Source organism: Cheilinus undulatus, linkage group 20, assembly GCF_018320785.1.
Source record: "Cheilinus undulatus linkage group 20, ASM1832078v1, whole genome shotgun sequence".
NCBI lineage: Eukaryota > Metazoa > Chordata > Actinopteri > Labriformes > Labridae > Cheilinus > Cheilinus undulatus.
In genome coordinates, this window is record NC_054884.1 from 20,453,667 (window position 1) to 20,472,339 (window position 18,673).

General features: G+C 38.2%; 1 protein-coding gene across 1 annotated transcript in view; it reads left to right on the plus strand.

Moving 5' to 3' along the window:
- The window catches only part of LOC121528360 (protocadherin-15-like), a 246,739-nt gene that overhangs the window by 43,113 nt on the left and 184,953 nt on the right, over positions 1 to 18,673 (plus strand). The window contains exons 6-8 of the mRNA XM_041815789.1: positions 4,289 to 4,408; positions 6,553 to 6,663; positions 9,137 to 9,307. Of these exons, the coding sequence (XP_041671723.1) occupies positions 4,289 to 4,408; positions 6,553 to 6,663; positions 9,137 to 9,307 (402 nt within the window). The remainder of the gene's footprint in view (positions 1 to 4,288; positions 4,409 to 6,552; positions 6,664 to 9,136; positions 9,308 to 18,673) is intronic.

Consider the following 18,673-nt stretch of genomic DNA (forward strand, 5'->3'; position numbering starts at 1 on the left):
TACTCTGCCATGCTGCTGTCTATCATAATGACAGGTACAGGACTCAGGGGTCTGTGACACCAGAGATGAGGAGGAGAGAGAGCTACAGTCCAGAAAGTCCAGCATGACTACAATAGATCAGTTTGCAGTGTGGAGATTTTTCCTCACTCTTCTGAGGCTCATGTGTTTTGCCAGCACTGCCATCATTCAAGACAACATCAACTCCACAGAAAATTGTAGCTTGGCATGGGTGCATACTGAAATGTATTTTATATAAAACTACCAGACAGTAATGTGTATACCATTTTGCTGTCAAACTAAAGCTGAAGGGGAGCGCTGTGAGCACGGAAAAGCTGATTTTTTTGGGCAGCCAAGAAAAGCATTTAAATCTGTTACTTGGAGGCTTTAAGATGCCAATCCCAGAGTTCTGTGTCCTCCAGAGTCTGTAGGGGGAGAGGAATTTAACTAGAGGAGGTTCAAACTGAAACTGGACAAGGATACATGTAGCCGGCTGCCAGCAAAGACCCAGGCAGACCCTGTAGAATATCTCATTATGCAGTCCTCCACAGCCTGTCCAACTCAATCTGTCTTCTCAACCTCTCTCTCGCTCTCTCCAGGCCTTTCTTCTTCTCTGTTTTTCCAGCTGCCCTCCCTGTCCCCACTCTCACCACTCCCAGCTCTTCATGATGTCACCTTTTCTCAGCCTTGCCACCTTTCCTTTGCCACTCACTATATATTTCTGCCTCCTTTGCCACCCCTTTGAGCTTTCAGGTTTCTCATCACTCTTGAAATAAAACCCTCCACTACCTTTGACGACAGCCGAACAATTTAGAAGATGAATTGTAGAAAATGCTTAAATATGCTCTTGTGCCTGGCAAAGGTAAATGTGGTGACAATCATTATTTATTCGGAGGTGGCTGACTATCTGGCCCAGACACCTCTTGTGTAATTTACTCCTCTACAGAACTCCAGCCATCTAATGCAGTAAATTTCATGTCCGTCTCTGGCTTTGTCTAAATCAAACAACCTTTTATTTGCCTATTGCAACGATTATTGAGTGCAGCACTGTGAGGCAGACGGATAAATTGAGCAAAGAGCTGTTTATAACAGCGTCTAGGACACAATTTATGACTTCACAATAAAAGTTTTGGGGTTCAAGGTGATCCTTGTGGCTGATTTCATTAGCTGGCATGAGTTCCCCAGTTCCATTCGTGCTGTTTCCAAAAGTGGTGTAGTGGCAGCGATAGATGCTCTGAGGACCATTGTTGGCTCAGTAGGAGGCAGAGATAACCCTGTTGAGGGAAATGATGTAACAAATCATCAGCATGGCAGCTAAATTAAACTTAATTCCAATATTTCTTGTGCTGTCTGGTGATTACACTCCTGTTTTGACATATGATCAGTAAAAAAGAAGTGCTTGGCAATGTTGTTGCTTTTTTCTCCCAAAAATCATGCATATCTAAATATTCAACTTTCTTTTTCCTGCACAAAATTAAGTTTTCTTGTGGCATATGTGCATTAAGATTATGTGTAATTTGAAGCATAAATGAAAATCAAAATTAAGCAATACTTAAGAACAACACCCTCATTTTTGTTAGATCTTTTTGCATGCTGGTTGGCTTACTTTGATAGCTTTCCAACACTTAAACACTCTACTCCTCGGGGATATTCTAAGCTCTTTTTAAGCCTTTTTTTTTTTTTTTTTTTGGATAGTTTCAAAGCTTTCACAATTTAAGGCATGCTAGTTTTACAGTCATGTAACAGATTAGCAAGCATTAACACATTTTGTCATTTATGACTAAGAATTATGTCCTGATCAGGCCACCTGTAAGGGGGGATAAAGTGGAGATTTTCTGTGGACCAGCAAAACTGGGGGGGCCCACAGAAGTCTCCAAAATTATGGTCCATTGTAAAGTTAAGCTGTGATAACCATAATTACCTTTTTCAACCAGAATATTAACCATTCTTATCAAAGCAACAAATATTTAATTCATTTATTGTTGTAGTATACACCCCTCTTCAAAATGTAAACCTCTTTTCTTGAAACTCAACTAAAATTAGATAATATTGGCAAAATGGGTTAAAAGTGACAAAAACAGCTTTACAATGTCACAAAATGGGCAAATAAAAAATAGTGAAATGCAGTTAAAATTGGCAAAAATCTGAGTAAAAAGGGGTCAAATGTGTTGGTAGTGTCCAAAAGTGGTTAATCAGAGTTAACAATAACCAGAAAGTTACTAAGATTGGATAACAGCAGCAAAAACAGGCAGAAAAATGGTGGAAAGGGTTTAAAAAGTGTCAAAGTTGCTTAAAATTTGCAAAAATGGTCAGAAAATGTAGTGAAATTTGATTTAAAGGCAGAAAAATTGTTAAAATTAGGTAAAATTGGTTAATGGTAGCAAAATAGGCAGAGAGTGGCAAAATGGGTCAAAAGTGGTCAAAATGAGTAGAAAAAAGTAGAGAAAAGTGTTTTTAATAGTGGTTAAATTGTGTTTGAATTAGGAAAAATGGAAGGGGGATGAAAGAGTATTTAAATGTGACATGAATGTATAAGAAGAGGGAAAAATTGACCGAAAGTGCTTAAAATTCATGAAAACTGACAAATAAAGGTGGCGAACAAAGGCAGAAAAAGAAGTTAAAGGGTTAAAAAGTGTCACAAATAAATAATTTCAACATCAGAGCCCCATAATAGCTTGAAACACTTTTCAGCTCCAAAATGAAGTAGCTGCTAGCCATGACGCATGCTAGCACCAGTGTTGCTGATTTAGCACACATATAAGGATACTATTAATTAACCACAACTGGAGAGGGCTTATTTCCTGGGTTTGTCAGGAGCCCAGACAATTCTGTGGGCAGGCGTGTCACCTAATGTGTAACTGTACACTATAACTGTTAAACTGGTTAGCTTTAAACTAGCTAATCCATGACATTACTGAACAGAATTACTGTGTATGTTTACTGTTAGCTATGAAGACATAAAATCAAAGAATGTTAGATAAGATACTTTTGGGATTTGAACTAGCTTACTTAGTTGCTTTTGAAAATGAAGTGGTTAGTGTTGTCAAATGTAACTTTTGGCTGCTATAACATAAATCAGATTATACTAGCTATTTGCACCTGGTGAAGCCATGGTTGGCTTACACTGAACCAACTACAATGGTCAGCAGTAAAACAATTGGCAGCGAGTGTTGTGTCAACTAGCTTATAGCTACAATAGCATCTAATATACAAGCTGATTTGCTTAACCTGAAATAAATGTGGTTAACAAGCAGCTGGCAAACATCATTGTGAATTGTGTGGGGGTTGATAGCTCCTTGTGTTAGCTTGACCCTCTTGGGCGCGGCCATGTGGAAAACAAAAACTCGGGCCTAGCAACATTATAGTTTGGAGGGGCATTTCAAACAAAGAAGCAGAAAGCCCAAGGGCCTCATCTCTCCAGTAGCCCTTGCAGCATTTCACACTGAGGTGTGAAAAGGACAAGCTCTTCTCTCTGATTGGAGGTAAACCACAGGTATCCTTATGATGTGGCACAGGTAATAAAAACTCATAATGATAAATAATAACCCCTGAGTCTCTTCCCAATCTTTTGGCAATGAAGTTAACCTCAAGTTGGACTGCAAAAATGTTCAACCATTATTCAAAGTCTTATGATACATCTTTTTGTTCATAAGTGAAATCTATTTTGGAATCAACATTTCAAGAAGTAAGTGCCTCAGTCCAGTTTTTTTTTTTTTTTCAATTTTCTCATCTTATTTAACAAATCAAGGGTAAGAACACTTTTTGTGAGACGGTTCATTCTTTACCATACCTGGTTTTCTATCTCTAAGTGTCTCACTTTTATCTAAATTGTCAATTTGATGAGAGCAATGAGGTGTAGCAAACATTACCAGCAGTAATAGAGAGGGAGACACAGACTAACAGACAATAAGTTAGATCAACCATGCTGCCTGTATTTTTATTTTCAGACCAAATGAAATCACAAACAGCTGCAAGCTGATCTTTCTTCTCAAGCCCCATTTGAGCATAATAAACATAAAACTGCAAGTCATTTTCTGTTTGTTTTTGTTGAGACAGTGGGGTATCAAGCTCCCTTATGGCCTGACTCATGTGAAGAGATTTTTAATGTTTCTGCCTCATACAATCAAAAGATGTTATGCATGATACTCCTAAAGAAGTCAGGACAAGGATAGTACAGGATATGTGCTGTTTGATGTCAGCAGAACAAAGAATAAAAGCAGTTATGTGTTAGACATCATGTAATGTGAGCTTATAGAGGAAAATACTGACATCCTTTGTTTCTCGTGTTCAGCTGACTCCGGTAGGAACCACTATCTTCTCTGGTTTCTGGGGGAACAACGGGGCAAAGGACATCGATGACGGTCCCAATGGACAGATAGAGTACACCATCCAGTACAACCCCAAAGACCCGGTAGGTTTTCAGTCCATCTGCTGACCTGAAGAGTGATTTGACCAAGTGATACTTTCTTTTTGTAACCTTTGCACCTCAGTGATCAGTTTACTGAAGATAGCTTTCTCATCTAAGATATTACCCCTGGATATTAAGAAAAATAATGAAGCATATATAGGTTTGGAAGTTGAATGTTTTAGAGGATACCACATAGCCCTACGTGTTTAGCTGACCGGTGCACCTTTAGCCAAACATATTTACTGTTTAGCGGTGTACAATATCATCAGCATGATATCTGTTACAGCAGATGTTAGCTATAAAAAAAAAAAAAGTGAATTATCTGTAACATTAGATATAACAATTTAAGACTATATTTCCAACTGATATTTTAGGAATAATAATGAACCAAAATCAGACATGAATATTGGCAGTACGCACAAATAAGTTAGTGGAGTTTTAGGCTGGACCTACACACCTACATCAAGTCAAGTATTTTACCTTGTATATCATCATTCCCTTAAAGTGTATTAAAGACTGAAATGTGTTACCTTTATATTGTGTTTTTAAGAATGAATTTGGGTCTACCTTTAAATTGAAATGTTGGTATCTGTATCCAGACTGGCTAAAACTTATTTGTAAACATGCACTGTTTCAGGCATTAGCAAAAATCCAATATTGTGCATCCTTAATTGAGTGTGCAGTGATGTGCTTAACATTAAGATGATTTTTTTTGTTTCTTTTTACAAAGGTCTTAAACACCTCACACCCAAATGTTCATCTGCTTGAAAATCATAAAAATCCAAATAGATCCCTTATTCAAAAACATTATCAGATACTGTATTGTACCTGTATTTTCCTAATACAACAGCTGTGTTGTGCAACAGAACACCACGGCTTTGCTTTTCCCCAAGGTGAGCAACCTCACACACTGGAAGCATGTCTAGAGCACTGCTCAACACAGCAAGGTCCTGAACAGCTCAAGACGAGGGCAGAAAAGATCACTATGAGTTCATGCGGGAATAGTTTATCAAATGCTGATCACAGGGGAACTACAAGTGAATTATTTTCCCTTTTTGTGGTTAATTTGCTGTTCCTTTCAATATTATTTATGACTTTATTGCTTCTGCCATGATCAAGTACACAAGGTAGTTAAAGGGTGTTATGTTTTCTACAGAGATCATGCGGTTTCCTGTAATATTTGGTAATTTTCTAACTTAAAAGTCAACTTTTCCATAGACATAATGTTGATGTAGAGATGATTAACCATCAGGAGTCCATGCATTGTCTTTGGCAGTAGCCACAGTGGCTTCGAATAGACCTGTTGCATATCTGCGCTTCTACATGCCGGAGCAGTACCAGAGCATGGGCAGTGGAACTGCTCTGATTTAATGGTGAGGGAGCGATTTGCTTTGCAGTGTGCTTAGAGGAGGGATCGGGGCACTGCTGTTGTTTTCCTCTGTTTTCAGGAAACCGGCTCAGCATACATCTGGTAGTCACACAACAGACTACTGTGAAACATGGTATGCAGTTTATACTGCATACTCTGTTTTACAGCAGCTGTCTTTCAAAAACAGCCGAAGAGTACAGTCAAGACCTGCTCTCTTATAAAATAGTGTCTTGGAACAGTATTTCTTATGTATTGGCATTAAACAAACATGGATGGATGGATGGATGGCTGGATGGATGGTTAGATGGATGACAGAACAATAAACTGATAACAAAAGGTGGCATGGAAAAATATCGTTTAAGGGCGGTCCTACGAAAATGAAATTTTGAAATAAGATAAAGGCAAACGAAGTGATGTTGTTAAAATGTTTGATCAAATAAAGTCAATAATTATCTTAAGTTTTAATTTGAAAAACTCAATAATGCAGTTTTTGCTGATCCTTTTAACTTTATACTTTCATGACTTTAAATCTAACTTGTTTCAATAGAAAACAGTTCATTGAAATGTACAAGTTTTATCTGTCAAACTCAGTGCTCATTATAAGATGTTTGGCAGACTACTGGAGGAATTCTGTGATTTCTACCACCATGCTCATAAAGTTGCTACTTTTATAACCTTTCCACCAGCACATAATTTGTTGTCTGTTGATCTAGAAACTGACTTGCTGTGTTTATGTTTGTGTCGTATCTGTGTGTGTGTGTGTGTGTGTGTGTTACAGACAACAAACAGAACCTTTGACATCCCCCTGACACTGTTTGGCTCTGTAGTTCTGCGAGAAAGACTCAACTATGAGGAGATAACACGCTATCTTGTCATCATACAAGCAAATGTAAGTAATTGTTTCACTGTTTTATGTTTTTGTGTCTTTTAATGACCAGTATGGTCTTTAAGAGCTGGTGTGAGTGCAGCTGAGAGTGTTATTTCATACATTAATGTTACAAAGCCTTGGACTGTTTCTGCCCTTTTCAGTGAGGCTTTAGAGGCCAATAAGTGCTTTATTCATTAACCTTAATGGCTTTGTTAATGCAGTAGATTTTTCTCTTTTTATTTCATGGCACTCTGTTTTATTTATAATATAGCTGATTTCACTCACACACAACACACTAAATGATTTGAACCAATAAATGGCAGAAACTTGTGTTAAGCAAACAAATTGTACCATTAAGGTTTGTTGCAACAGGAAATGCTGAAACAAAAACTCAAGCTCTCAACTGGGAAAATTCAAATGTGTCAAATCCCATTTACCCTGAAAGCACTGAAAAGTCAACAGCACACTGAAAGATTAATGTGTTTATGACTGCCTAAAAGTCTAATTTACTCACAGTTCATCTGAATACAATATTGAGAGCATTGTTAGAGGCACTGAACTTGCTGAATATCAATTCCGGCAGATTTAGAGACCATGTACAACCAGACAAAAAGCCATGTTGAAAAGAACAATTTAGTGTTGTGAGATTAAATGAAGCAGAGATCAAATTGGCCTGCTGAACTCCTACTCCTTTCTTAAGATCTTATTTGATCAACTGAATAATGCATGATGAATTACAATTATCTAATTTGATAAAGATTGTATTGCAAGATAGTGCCAAACAAAGAGGCTTTCTGGGTGAAAAATTAAATGCTTCAAACATTTTTGATAATGTACAGTTGAGCCAACATTGATTTTTGGCCCATTTTTCCCTAAAACTCACTAAAGTATATGGAGCAACTGTACCTGTCTGTTGCGCTTTACATCCCAGTACACCTGTAAATCTGATTTTGAACTTCTTTAAACCCATTTTAATCAATTTTTTGATTGTTTCTGCTGCTAGCTTAATACAGGCCACCACAGAGTGTGCCTGGCAGGCTGTTACATTGTTGTGGCATGGTTTGCCAAACTGGTCTGAATAGCTAATAATGGGGAGGGAGACCGAGAGTCTGTGATGTGGCCCTCTGTGTCATTGCAGAAAGGAACTGCTTTGAATAATGTCACAAATTCAGCCAATTCAAACAACTTTTTTAGGTACAAATTTGAACATTGTGAATATTTTTTTTTCAAAGAATGATTATTTCTTCCCTTTTTTGTCTCCAATAATGGGAAAGCAAGTTTGTGAAAAAAAGGCAAAGTCAGTTTTGTGCACTGTATGTCACACATAAAAATCTGTTTAGTTTTTTCTTTCGTCAGTATAGTCCCATAACTTTGTTGTTTTTTTTTTTGTTTGTTTGTTTGTTTGTTTGTTTTGTTTTGTTTTTTGTTGTTTTTTTGTTGTTTTTTTGTTTGTTTGTTTGTTTTGTTTTGTTTTTTTTTTAATCCAAGTGTGCAGCACACATATTCTTGGGATGTTTAAAGCTTGACTCTGCACCACAGGGCTGATGTTTTACAAGCTTTTGAGATAGAAAAAACAAGTCCAGGCGAGACAGAATGGTTAAAATGAATTGAATTAAATTCAGCTGAAGAAAGTCATCCATCTTCGTGTGCATGTATGTGGAGTTGTTGATGTGTTTTTTGGTTCATTATAGTGTAACTACTGTGAACAATCAGTAACGTCTTATTTCTCTGCTCTGCCTTGTTTATAACTACAAGCATTCTCAGTCTCTCTCTCACTACTTGATTGCCCAGAGGGTGTCAGCCCTATTCCTATAGTTATGAAAACAGCAGCTACTTATCATTTGATTTTATGTATTTATATGTGCATTTTAAATGATCAAGCAGGGAGTTAAACTAGACTGTCTAATGAATCACTGATACTGGCAGCAACAGAGCAAATTGTCTGCTGTAATGTTTGCTCACTGTATTCAGAACATTTTGCTTAGGTGGAGTGATACACATTGTGAAAACATCCAGTGATGTTTTAATGCATATCAGCACCCATGTAAATAAGAAAAAACTATGGGACAGTCATCCTTACTATGTTGCTAATTCAGGTATGCTTATTTCTTAAGTCGAATTAGGAAAACCAGAATGTTGGAAATTGGGTTAGCCTCTCTCATAATTTTATTTGACAGAATTGCTGTTCAAAGCATAAAACAGTTGTGTACTTTGATAAAAGTGCTGTGCTGAACAAGATATACTGTTTATCTCCTCTTGATGAGGTATAAATAGACATGGAGATTGCACAGAAATGGGAAGTAAAGTAGACACCAGCCTTTGAAGGCATCATGAGCTCCCTGCTGCGTTGTGATTTGATTTATGGAAAAATATTCAGCACAACTATGTTGTGGTCACTTTTTATTTGGGGCAAGAAGATAAAGTTATGCAAATATTTAGATAAAAGTTGCACTGTTATCAGAAAGTTAAATAAAATCCCTCTGTCTGTGTCAAGGACCGAGCCCCTTACCCAAGTGAGCGGCGAACGGCCACCACCACTCTGACTGTGGACGTTCTGGATGGAGATGACTTGGGTCCCATGTTTCTGCCGTGTACGCTCGTTGGAAACACACGTGACTGCAGTCCAATCACGTATAAGGCGAATGTACTGGAGCTGACTGAGCCGGTGAGTGTGTGCACCAATAGTAAGCACAATGTGCTGTATTTTTATTAGCATGTGGGGGCAGAGAGTGGGGTTTGTGTTTAATTGCGTGAATTAGTGGCGTAATATTTGTCACCAGTGTTAAATTATTACAGTATTACATTTTAAGGTTAATTAAAGTTCAATTTTCACTGTTCCAAAATCATGAGGAACTGATGCTGCTTCCATGTAACCACTCATTTTAATGACAAAAGCTAGTTTTTAAAATGTGTAGGGTACAAAGCTTGATACAATGGGTTAGGATCCAACTTTCTAACAATTACTGATGGTCTGCTTCAGAGTTGCCCTCATTTGACTGGGTTTCTTGTTTATTTTACCATAGTGTAACGTATCTGTCAGCCTTATGGTGTGTGTATTTATCTGAAACATTTAGTCTTTTCATTTAACATTTAGAACTTGTGTTGGCGTTGCAATCTCACAGCAGATCAAAGGCCAAATTATTAGGACTTAGAAATGTAACACTTTTCTATTTGTGAAATCTAGTGGGGAAAAAAATGTAAAGAATTAAGAAGAAATTTGCATTTTCTTGAACAGAAGAACAGATATTTGCATGAGAAGAAATTGTAAGGTCAGAAATTTTGGCCTGTAGTGATTTAAAATAGAAGTCTTCTTTTTTCATCCTTATTTCTTAAACTTTTATGTGTTTTAATGACAGAAGTTTGTGCCCTTTAGGTCTGAATTACATTTAAATATCAGTATTCATATCCATCTCAGCTAAGATTAATTTGTATTTATCTGCATATGGGCAAATGTGAAATCAGCAACAATCCATATCATACCCCCTTAAAGAAAGTTCATACTAGTCATATTTGTAATCTGTGGCTGTCATGCATCATGTTTCACCATTACTTATTTCACTTTCTATCTATGAGTTTTGCCCTGAAATCTCAAAGAAATCATTTTCTAAAGACCCTCAGAAAGTGTTTCTGGTCGATTGATATTTCTGACACATCATCTTTAAATCTCTTGTGTATGAACAAGCGTTATTTAAAGTGAGTCTTCACTGCACTCAGGTGTGTATTTCTGCTTACACAGCTGTATCTATCATTTTGCATTTGTATCCCAAGCATTTAGCTGATGCTGTTATCCAGAGCGACTTACAATACCACTTTGTAAATGAGACAAAGTTGCTGCAGGCAAAATCCTCAACTCTGACAAGTCAGCAGAGCATTCATCCCTTACCACACACAGACACACAGGCTCACACATCCTCTTGATCATGACAAGCTGGCTGCGCGCTCATGCCTCAACACCCACTTCATCCACCTACACATGCACACACAGCATCAGTCCAGTACGGCCTCACTGGACATTTTGTATTTTATCTCTTTTCTTATGCTGATATCTTTGTAACAGGTGATCCACTTTTTCTGCACACTTCTCTCTATCTTCTCACCTATACAACTCCTAGAGATGCACACACAATTTCTCCCAGAGCCAAGAGAGACAGGGGCAAGGAACAACTGGAGTAAATCAACTTTACACCTTGTGGTTTTGAGAAGGAGCAAGTGCGTGCAGACAGGGACAGGGTTTACGATGGAGAGGTGGGTGTAAAGGAGAAGAGAGAGTGACAAAAGAAAGCTCAAAAGGCAGAGGAAGAGGAAAGTTAAACTGCAAAAACACTGACAGAGTTGCAACAACCTGTAGGTGTGTAAATGATTGTTATATCAAACATGAAGATTTTTACCCTCCAAGTAATGAGTCTGATAAGAAACTGCTTTGCTTTCCATTTTATTGGAGTTTTCCTCTCCGTCATTGAGCCTGTGATTAGATCTCCCACAGGAGTTGATACAGGCAGATGTTAAGAGACCTGATGACTTTTCACAGCAGACATTTTACCATGTCACAGCAGGAAAAGCTCAAGTGTAGCTGAGATTAATGATGACTGCATCACAGGGAGTGTTTCTTTTTGCTGAGCCAATCAGCTGCACATGCTAGCTCATCTGGCCATTGTTAACAGAGGGCTCGTTAGTGTTATTTGATGCACCCATGCTTCTCCTACAATGACACGTCAAAATACCAGCCTAAGGCAAAGGCTAATTTTATTACTTTGCACATGCTTGCATTTTCTCCTCTTGAGTGACCTGAGGTGCATCCCGAGTCCCTTCAGTGACATCCCATTCATAATCCATAGGGTTTAATATGACGTCGGTCCACCTTTTACGGCTAGAACAGCTTCAACTCTTCTGGGAAAGCTTTCCACAAGGTTTAGGAGCATGTTTATGGGAATTCTTGACCATTCTTCAAGAGGTCTGTAGCGATTGACTCTGCAGAAAGTTGGGGACCTCTGCGCAATGTGCGCCTCAGCATCCACTGACCCCACTCTGTCACTTTACGTGGCCTACCACTTAGTGACTGAGTTGCTGTCGTTCCCAATTGCTTCCACTTTGTTATAATACCACTAACAGCTGACTGTGGAATATTTAGGAGTGAGGAAATTTCACCACTGGACTTGTTGCACAGGTGGCATCCTATCACAGTACCACGCTGGAATTCACTGAGCTCCTGAGAGTGACCCATTCTTTCACAAATGTTTGTAGAAACAGTCTGCATGCCTATGCTTGATTTTATACACCTGTGGCCATGGAAGTGATTGGAACACCTGATTTCAATTATTTGGATGGGTGAGTGAATACTTTTGGCAATATAATGTATGTTCTGTTGCCTTTGAAACTACCTACCTTATCCTGGCAGCTTCCGGCTATGTCAAATAATTTTGCAATTGGTCATAGCACCCTTAGGTTTTTTGGATTGCCTTCGGCGACTGCCAACCCTTGGAATATGAAAAATTAACAGCAGTTTTGCATTTGTAAAGTTGCCCTGCAAAGCCCTCAGGTAAAAGCTTATCTCACATTCGCCACACATTTCAGGAAATCTCTGCAACATTAATTTCTGCCTTTCTTTTGCAAGTTTCTTTACGTTCTGGTGCTATTAAACTAAACTGATGGATTATTAATGTGCCTACATTTCTTGGAGCATAGCCTTAAAAAGTGGTGTCCTTATTGACAATTAATGCAAAAGCAAAGCCCATTGAACAAATAAAGAGAACCACTGAAGTTGTTTTTAATTTTTTAATTAGATAACACCAGACTTTTACAGGTCATTAAAATAGAAGTCTGTCATGCCAACAGCACAAGCTTTTCCACTGTTTTTCAAAGCAGCTGTCTCCTGGAGGCCCACTTTGATTGATTAATCCAACATGAGTCCTCTGATACTTTCTGTTCTAATGGAACCCCAACACAGTGAGCATACTTTACACTCAGGGTTCACATTTGTCCTCATCATACTGTCATCTGAGGGAAGAGAGAAGGCCAGAGGACAAGAAGATCCCCAGAAAGACAGACAGACGGACTAAAAGAACGTGCTAATGTTGGGTTTTAAAAGAAAGATGAGGAGGTGAAGTAAGGAGAGGAGTGAATGCAGAGGAAAGTCAAGGCACTGTAATAGTTTGAGTCCCAATCAGACTGATAAGACATGACAACCCTTGCGCCTCACAGCCTACAGAACTCTTCTGTGGTTGTGTGTTTCCCACACGTACAGATACACACAAAGATGCTGGTCATTTATGCTGAGGAGTTAGCTGTCAGACCACGTTCGTATACACTTCAAAAATGTTGCATATGCTACTCAGAACAGTCAACAAACCAACATTTTATTACATCAGGCCGGCATTTAATTGGAAAAAAGTTGGAGAAAAAGGGTTATCTAAGAATCAGTAACTTTCTGTTGTGGCTGCTCTCTACCTGAAGGGTAACTTTGCAGCAATGCAGAGTACCGCATTGATAAAATATGTTATTTTTTATGTGGTGTGTTCCGTTTCTCTGTTGCGCCCAGAAGCACACGCCTACCTGCAGAGCTCAGCGGTTGACATAAAGCCTCACCTGACCACTGGATGCCCTGCGAGATTTTTTCCCTCCCCCTCTCTGCTCTCAGGATCAGCCACCTGCCTGCACAGCTGCTGCTCATTTGCTCATTAATTCCCTAGCATATACATATTAAAAAAAGCCTTCCCTATATACACATTTGCCAGGTGGTTTTCTGTTGTGTCTGACTCATCCACGTCTGCTGTCGTACTTGTTGCTGCTATCCTTCCTGCTGATTCTGCAGAGTTTGCTTGCCTGATTCTGCCTACCTGTATGTTTCCTGACAGTAAGCCTCAGGAGCCAAGCGAGAAAGAGGCTTTTAAACTTCTTGACCATTGTGGGTTTTTTTTCCTGCAGTGGATTTCTGACTTTGAGTCTGTATCATTGTCAGTTGGGGTTTTTCAAGCTTGACCGAAGCTCGCTGTCTTAAATTAACTAAAGTTTGGTTTTCTCTTATACTGAAGTATGAAAACTAAAAAATGAAACACTTGTTGATCAGCTTTGAGTTGATAGTAGGCATAAAGCCACTTACAAAGAGCCAAAGATTATGACACCATGTTAACATTTGGTATATATAAGGTCAAGTCACTGATTAATGAGTGAGTATTCCTGGCTACCATTACACCATGAAGACAAAAGAACACTCCAAGCAACTCAGAGAAAAAGGTTGTTGAGAAGTAGAAGAAAGGAGGAGTGAGAGAGGCAAGACACCACTGACTACACTGAAGGAGTTACAAGCTTCAGCAGCTGAGATTGGAGAGACTCTGTATACAGCAACTGTTGCCCAGGTTTTTCACCAGTCAAAGCTTAATGAGAGAGTCTTAAAGAGAAAGCCACCAGACTATGTTTGGTGGACACAAAACACTGCACATCACCACAAACACACCATCCCCACTGTGAAGCACAGTGCGGACAGCATCATGCTGTGGGGATGCTTCTCAGCAGCCGGCCTTGGTGGGCTTGTAAAAGTGGATGGTAAAATGAATGCGGCAGAATAAAGGAAATTCTTAGAGGGCAGACTTAATCAGTCTGCAAGAGAACTACGGCTTGGAAGAAGATTTATTTTCCAGCAAGACAGTGACCCAAAACGTACAACGAAAGCTACACAAAAGTGGTTTAAAGACAACAAGGTGAATGTTCTGGAGAGGCTGAGTCAAAGACCAGACCTCAGTCCAACAGAGAACTTGTGGTTGGACTTGAAAGGGTGTTTCATGCCTGATCCCAATACAACCTGACAGAACTTGAGCTGTTTTGCAAAGAGGAGTGAAGTAAAACTGCACTGTCTAGATGATTAAGTCTAACTGAGACCTGTCCACACAGACTCAGTGCTGTGATTGCAGCCAAAGGTGCATCTACTGAATACTGACTTGAAGGGGGGTGAATGTTTATGCAATCAGAATAAGCAGAAATTTAAGAGGTGTTTAATGAAGAGAAAAGGTCAAAGATTGTGGCGTTGTTCTCATATTCAGTATAACAGCATGACCTAGAGTGTATTATGTCTTTTCAACGACAGTTTTTGAAATATATGAAATGTGAACAAGTATAAAGGCAGAACAGATTTTCATATCTCAATTTTAGCATTGATTTTGAAGCATAAACAAAACTAGGTTGTCATTATGACTTGTAAAGGGCTGTTGCCAAAAGTTGTTTTGCTGTTAGATGGTCCTTGACCACTTTAGGAATGCCACTTATTCAGAACCAACTTCATTATGAAACCATGTCCTGGATATGTTTTTCTTTTCTGTATTTTTGAACTGTTTTGAAATCCTGGGAAAGGCCTTATAATCAATATAAATGGGATTTTTTTTTAATATTCAGTGTTAGCAAATAAAGTAGCTTTGGGTTCGAATATATCCAAACATACAGTAACCTTTGGCTTTTAGATATTTTGATGGGCCTTTCACATATTTTTGCACAAGCATCAGCATTTCTTTTTCACAGTCCCTGGTAGAGCTCATTGAGATGCAGCTAACAGAGATGTAAATAACTGTAATAACATTTGACCATTGTTACGGTACAACTGGTGTTTCCAAGGCTTCCAATAGAAGCTAAAGTTCTGACCCCATGCTTAATATAAAAGCCTATCTTAGACTGTAAGAGTGCTGTGTTTCTGCAGTGTATACTACACAGTCAGAAGCAGGTTTAAAAGCCAGGCTCTACTTAAAGTGAATTACTGTGCTTCTAGTGCTTCCTGAGAGAGGCAGAGGAGTATGAGTGCAAGAAAGGTTGAGCATCTCACTAGGTGAGAGTGCAGAGGAGACTTTTCTATGCTATTTCTTTAGAAGTTTAAAGTGGTAGTGTAAAGGAAAGAGGACAGACTCTTTATGGAGTGATTGATCAGGTCATTCAAAGTTTAAGTAAGTCTTTCTGAAAAAAGTTTGAAGTGTCTGAGATCAATGCATCAAAGCTTAAGCAGACTGCATGAATACAGCCATATTTTGACCCTGAAGTTAGGCCAGAATATGAAACGTAAAAATTATGAACACTCTTGAGGTGTAACATATATAACTGAGATGTAACGTAATATAATTTGAGAGAAAAAAAAAAAAAACTAAAAAAAAAAACCCTTCTGCAATGTCAAAGTGAAAACAGACTTCTATGAAGTAATGTTAATTAAACAAAAATATGTAATATAAAGTAAGTGATTGTAGAAATATTCACCTCTTTAAAGCGACTGACCTTATTCAGTAAAGGTTTAATTAGTGAAATAGGGATCACCCGAGGAAAGTGAATGTGTCTCAAGTTAGTATAGGGCTAGTCACTGGCTACTGTTACATCATGAAGACAAAAGAACACCCCAAGCTACTCAGAGAAAAGGTTATTAAAAAGACATTACTTCTGTCTTCACAATCTGTTTTACCTTTGATATTTGAAGATGCTTTTTTTTTTTTTTTTGATAAAAGAGCTAAAATGTATTGACCATGATTGATTTATAAAATCAATAAAAGGGTAAAACATCAAAGGGGTGCATACTTTTTACTGACACTGTACAGAGGCTACAATACACTGGTTGAAGGATCAATTCATGATCTGTTTGGTGCATGTCATCCTTCACTCTTCTCCCCAAATTCCCCCCAAAATAATCTCAAAAACAAAAAAGGGACACCCCAGGATCACCATTCATCAAGACTGGCATGTCAGCAATAGCTGCATTTCCATTACCCTGAGAAATGCACAAAATCTAGATAGCGTGATCAAAAACTGGTAAAGGAAACATCTGAATTAAAAAAAAAAAACAAACACATATAAAGTTAAAAGGTTTTAAGGCTCACACAAGGAGGTTTTTCAGAAGTTTCAATACAGAAATATATCACAAAAGTATAATGGAAACACTTGTTCCACATTTACAAGTCACGTACGGTGTCACATGACCAGTGTGACAACATGGCATGTGTGGACAAAGGAGGAGACGAGACTTTTCTTAACATCATATCTACACCCTTGTACACGGACTTTGTTGTACATACGGCCTCTGAACTATCATCCGTTGCCTTTGTGTTTTGTTCAAAATCATATAGGCAACTGCTGTAGATGTAAGCATGACCGTACCCACACACAACAGGTTTAAAGCCTCCATCTCCCTTGCAGCGGATTCAGGCGAGATGAGATTTTATGTGAATTGCCTTCAACTGCCTTCAATGGAAACACATTCAAAGCTTAATTGTACTTAGTTGAAATTGAAGAAATATTGCTTTTATTTTGCAAAAAACTGTAATAGAAACCCAGCTAGAATCACATTTCAATAAGAGTCACCCACTCATGTTTAAAATCACACTGTTTTGCAATCCAAACCTGTTTAAAATCTGTTTTTATCAGTTTGAAGCAATTCATAACAGTGTGCTGTCTGGGAATCAAAAGCATGCAAAGAAATAAACTTTATGATTTTGACCTTTATTCTTCTTTAAATGCTGAACTGCTACTCCAGTGTGGTCTGATACTATGACTTGGAGGCTTCTAAGTGCTTCTTCTGTTTACAATGACTCATCGTTCAATAATCCTTATTTAATATGAAAATACTTGCACTTTGCAGTATTCAAGTTTAGCAACTCTCTCTGTGAAATAAACCCCCCAAAGCATCAAGGATGAGACATTTTCACAAGAAAATGTTCTTTGTTGTGCATTTAATTACTAAATTCAGGTGTTTCAATCAGATCTATTGCCACTGATGAATAATCGAGCGCTGAGCCATGCAGTCTTCATATGCAAACATTTGTGATACAAATGGGTCATTCTGAAAGCTCAGTAACTTTAAGTGTGGTACTGAGAAGATTCATTAAACACTAGTGATTATTAGATCATTATTAGAAAGTGGAAGCATTTAGGAACAACAGCAACAACAGACTCCATCTATCACTTCTGCTCTTTATCACAGTCAGTCTCTTTTATTATATTTATTGTTCAGTGTCCATACTTCTATCCATTGAGGCAGCATGCAAGGTGGTTGTCATTTTAACAACTATCACTGTATTATTTTATTGTTCTCTGTAACCTTGCTGTCTTCTTTTGAATATTTGTCTTCTCTGTTGTGTTTACACCTCTGAGCTCTTTGTCGACCCTACATTTCCTCACATATGTTTACGCCCTCCTTTGCTCCACTTGCCTCTCCGCCTGTATCTCCGTCCTCTGCTCTCACCGTGACAGGCCGACGAGATATAGCTCTACAATGCAGCATAGATTTTGAGTGCTACTTGACAGGTGCTGTGTTAAGGTAGCAGGTGAAGGGGTGTACAGTTGTGTACATTGCATATATGTGTGTAGATGTGTGCTGATCCAATTTGGGAATATGAACGGTCTTATCTGTGTTCTTGGTTTGACATTTTACAGCTTTAGTGATTGTAGATGTTATCCTATAGGCTTGTAATGTCTCTCCCATTGGGAGCTCTGGCATTGCAGACACCTCAGCATATTGCTCTATAATAACTCAATGTTATAGCCTGGGTGTGCAGGCATGCGATGCAGTGCAGACACACATCTTACTTGGAGATGCACCTAACTATTAAAAGGTCCTAATTGTTGCTCGTTATATTGATTATTTTCTAACAAACATATTTGTTTTCTATATGTGGCCATTCACTACTGCATTTTCCCCCAATACTTGATTTTTATGTATTCAGCAATCTTCTTTTGACTTGAACTTGTTTGCTGGCATGCTCAGAGCTTATATATAAAGCTTATGAATAAAACAGATGGGAGAACGCATTTTTAATGTCTCCGAATAAACTGAATGGGACCACCACGCAATTAATTTTCTACTGTTCCTCGTCATTTGTTAAGCTTTTGTTTCAAATTGTTCCCTTATTAATGCAGTTTTTGTCGCTAATTTTCCTTGCTCACTCATTGAAAAATATTTCAAACCTAAATGCTAGTGCTGTTGGTAAAATTTAGAAAATGCTCCATAAGTTTGGTTGTTTTATTCTCTCTTGTTGTTTTTCATACTCAAATAAAAGTACAAGAAATACATTTGTCA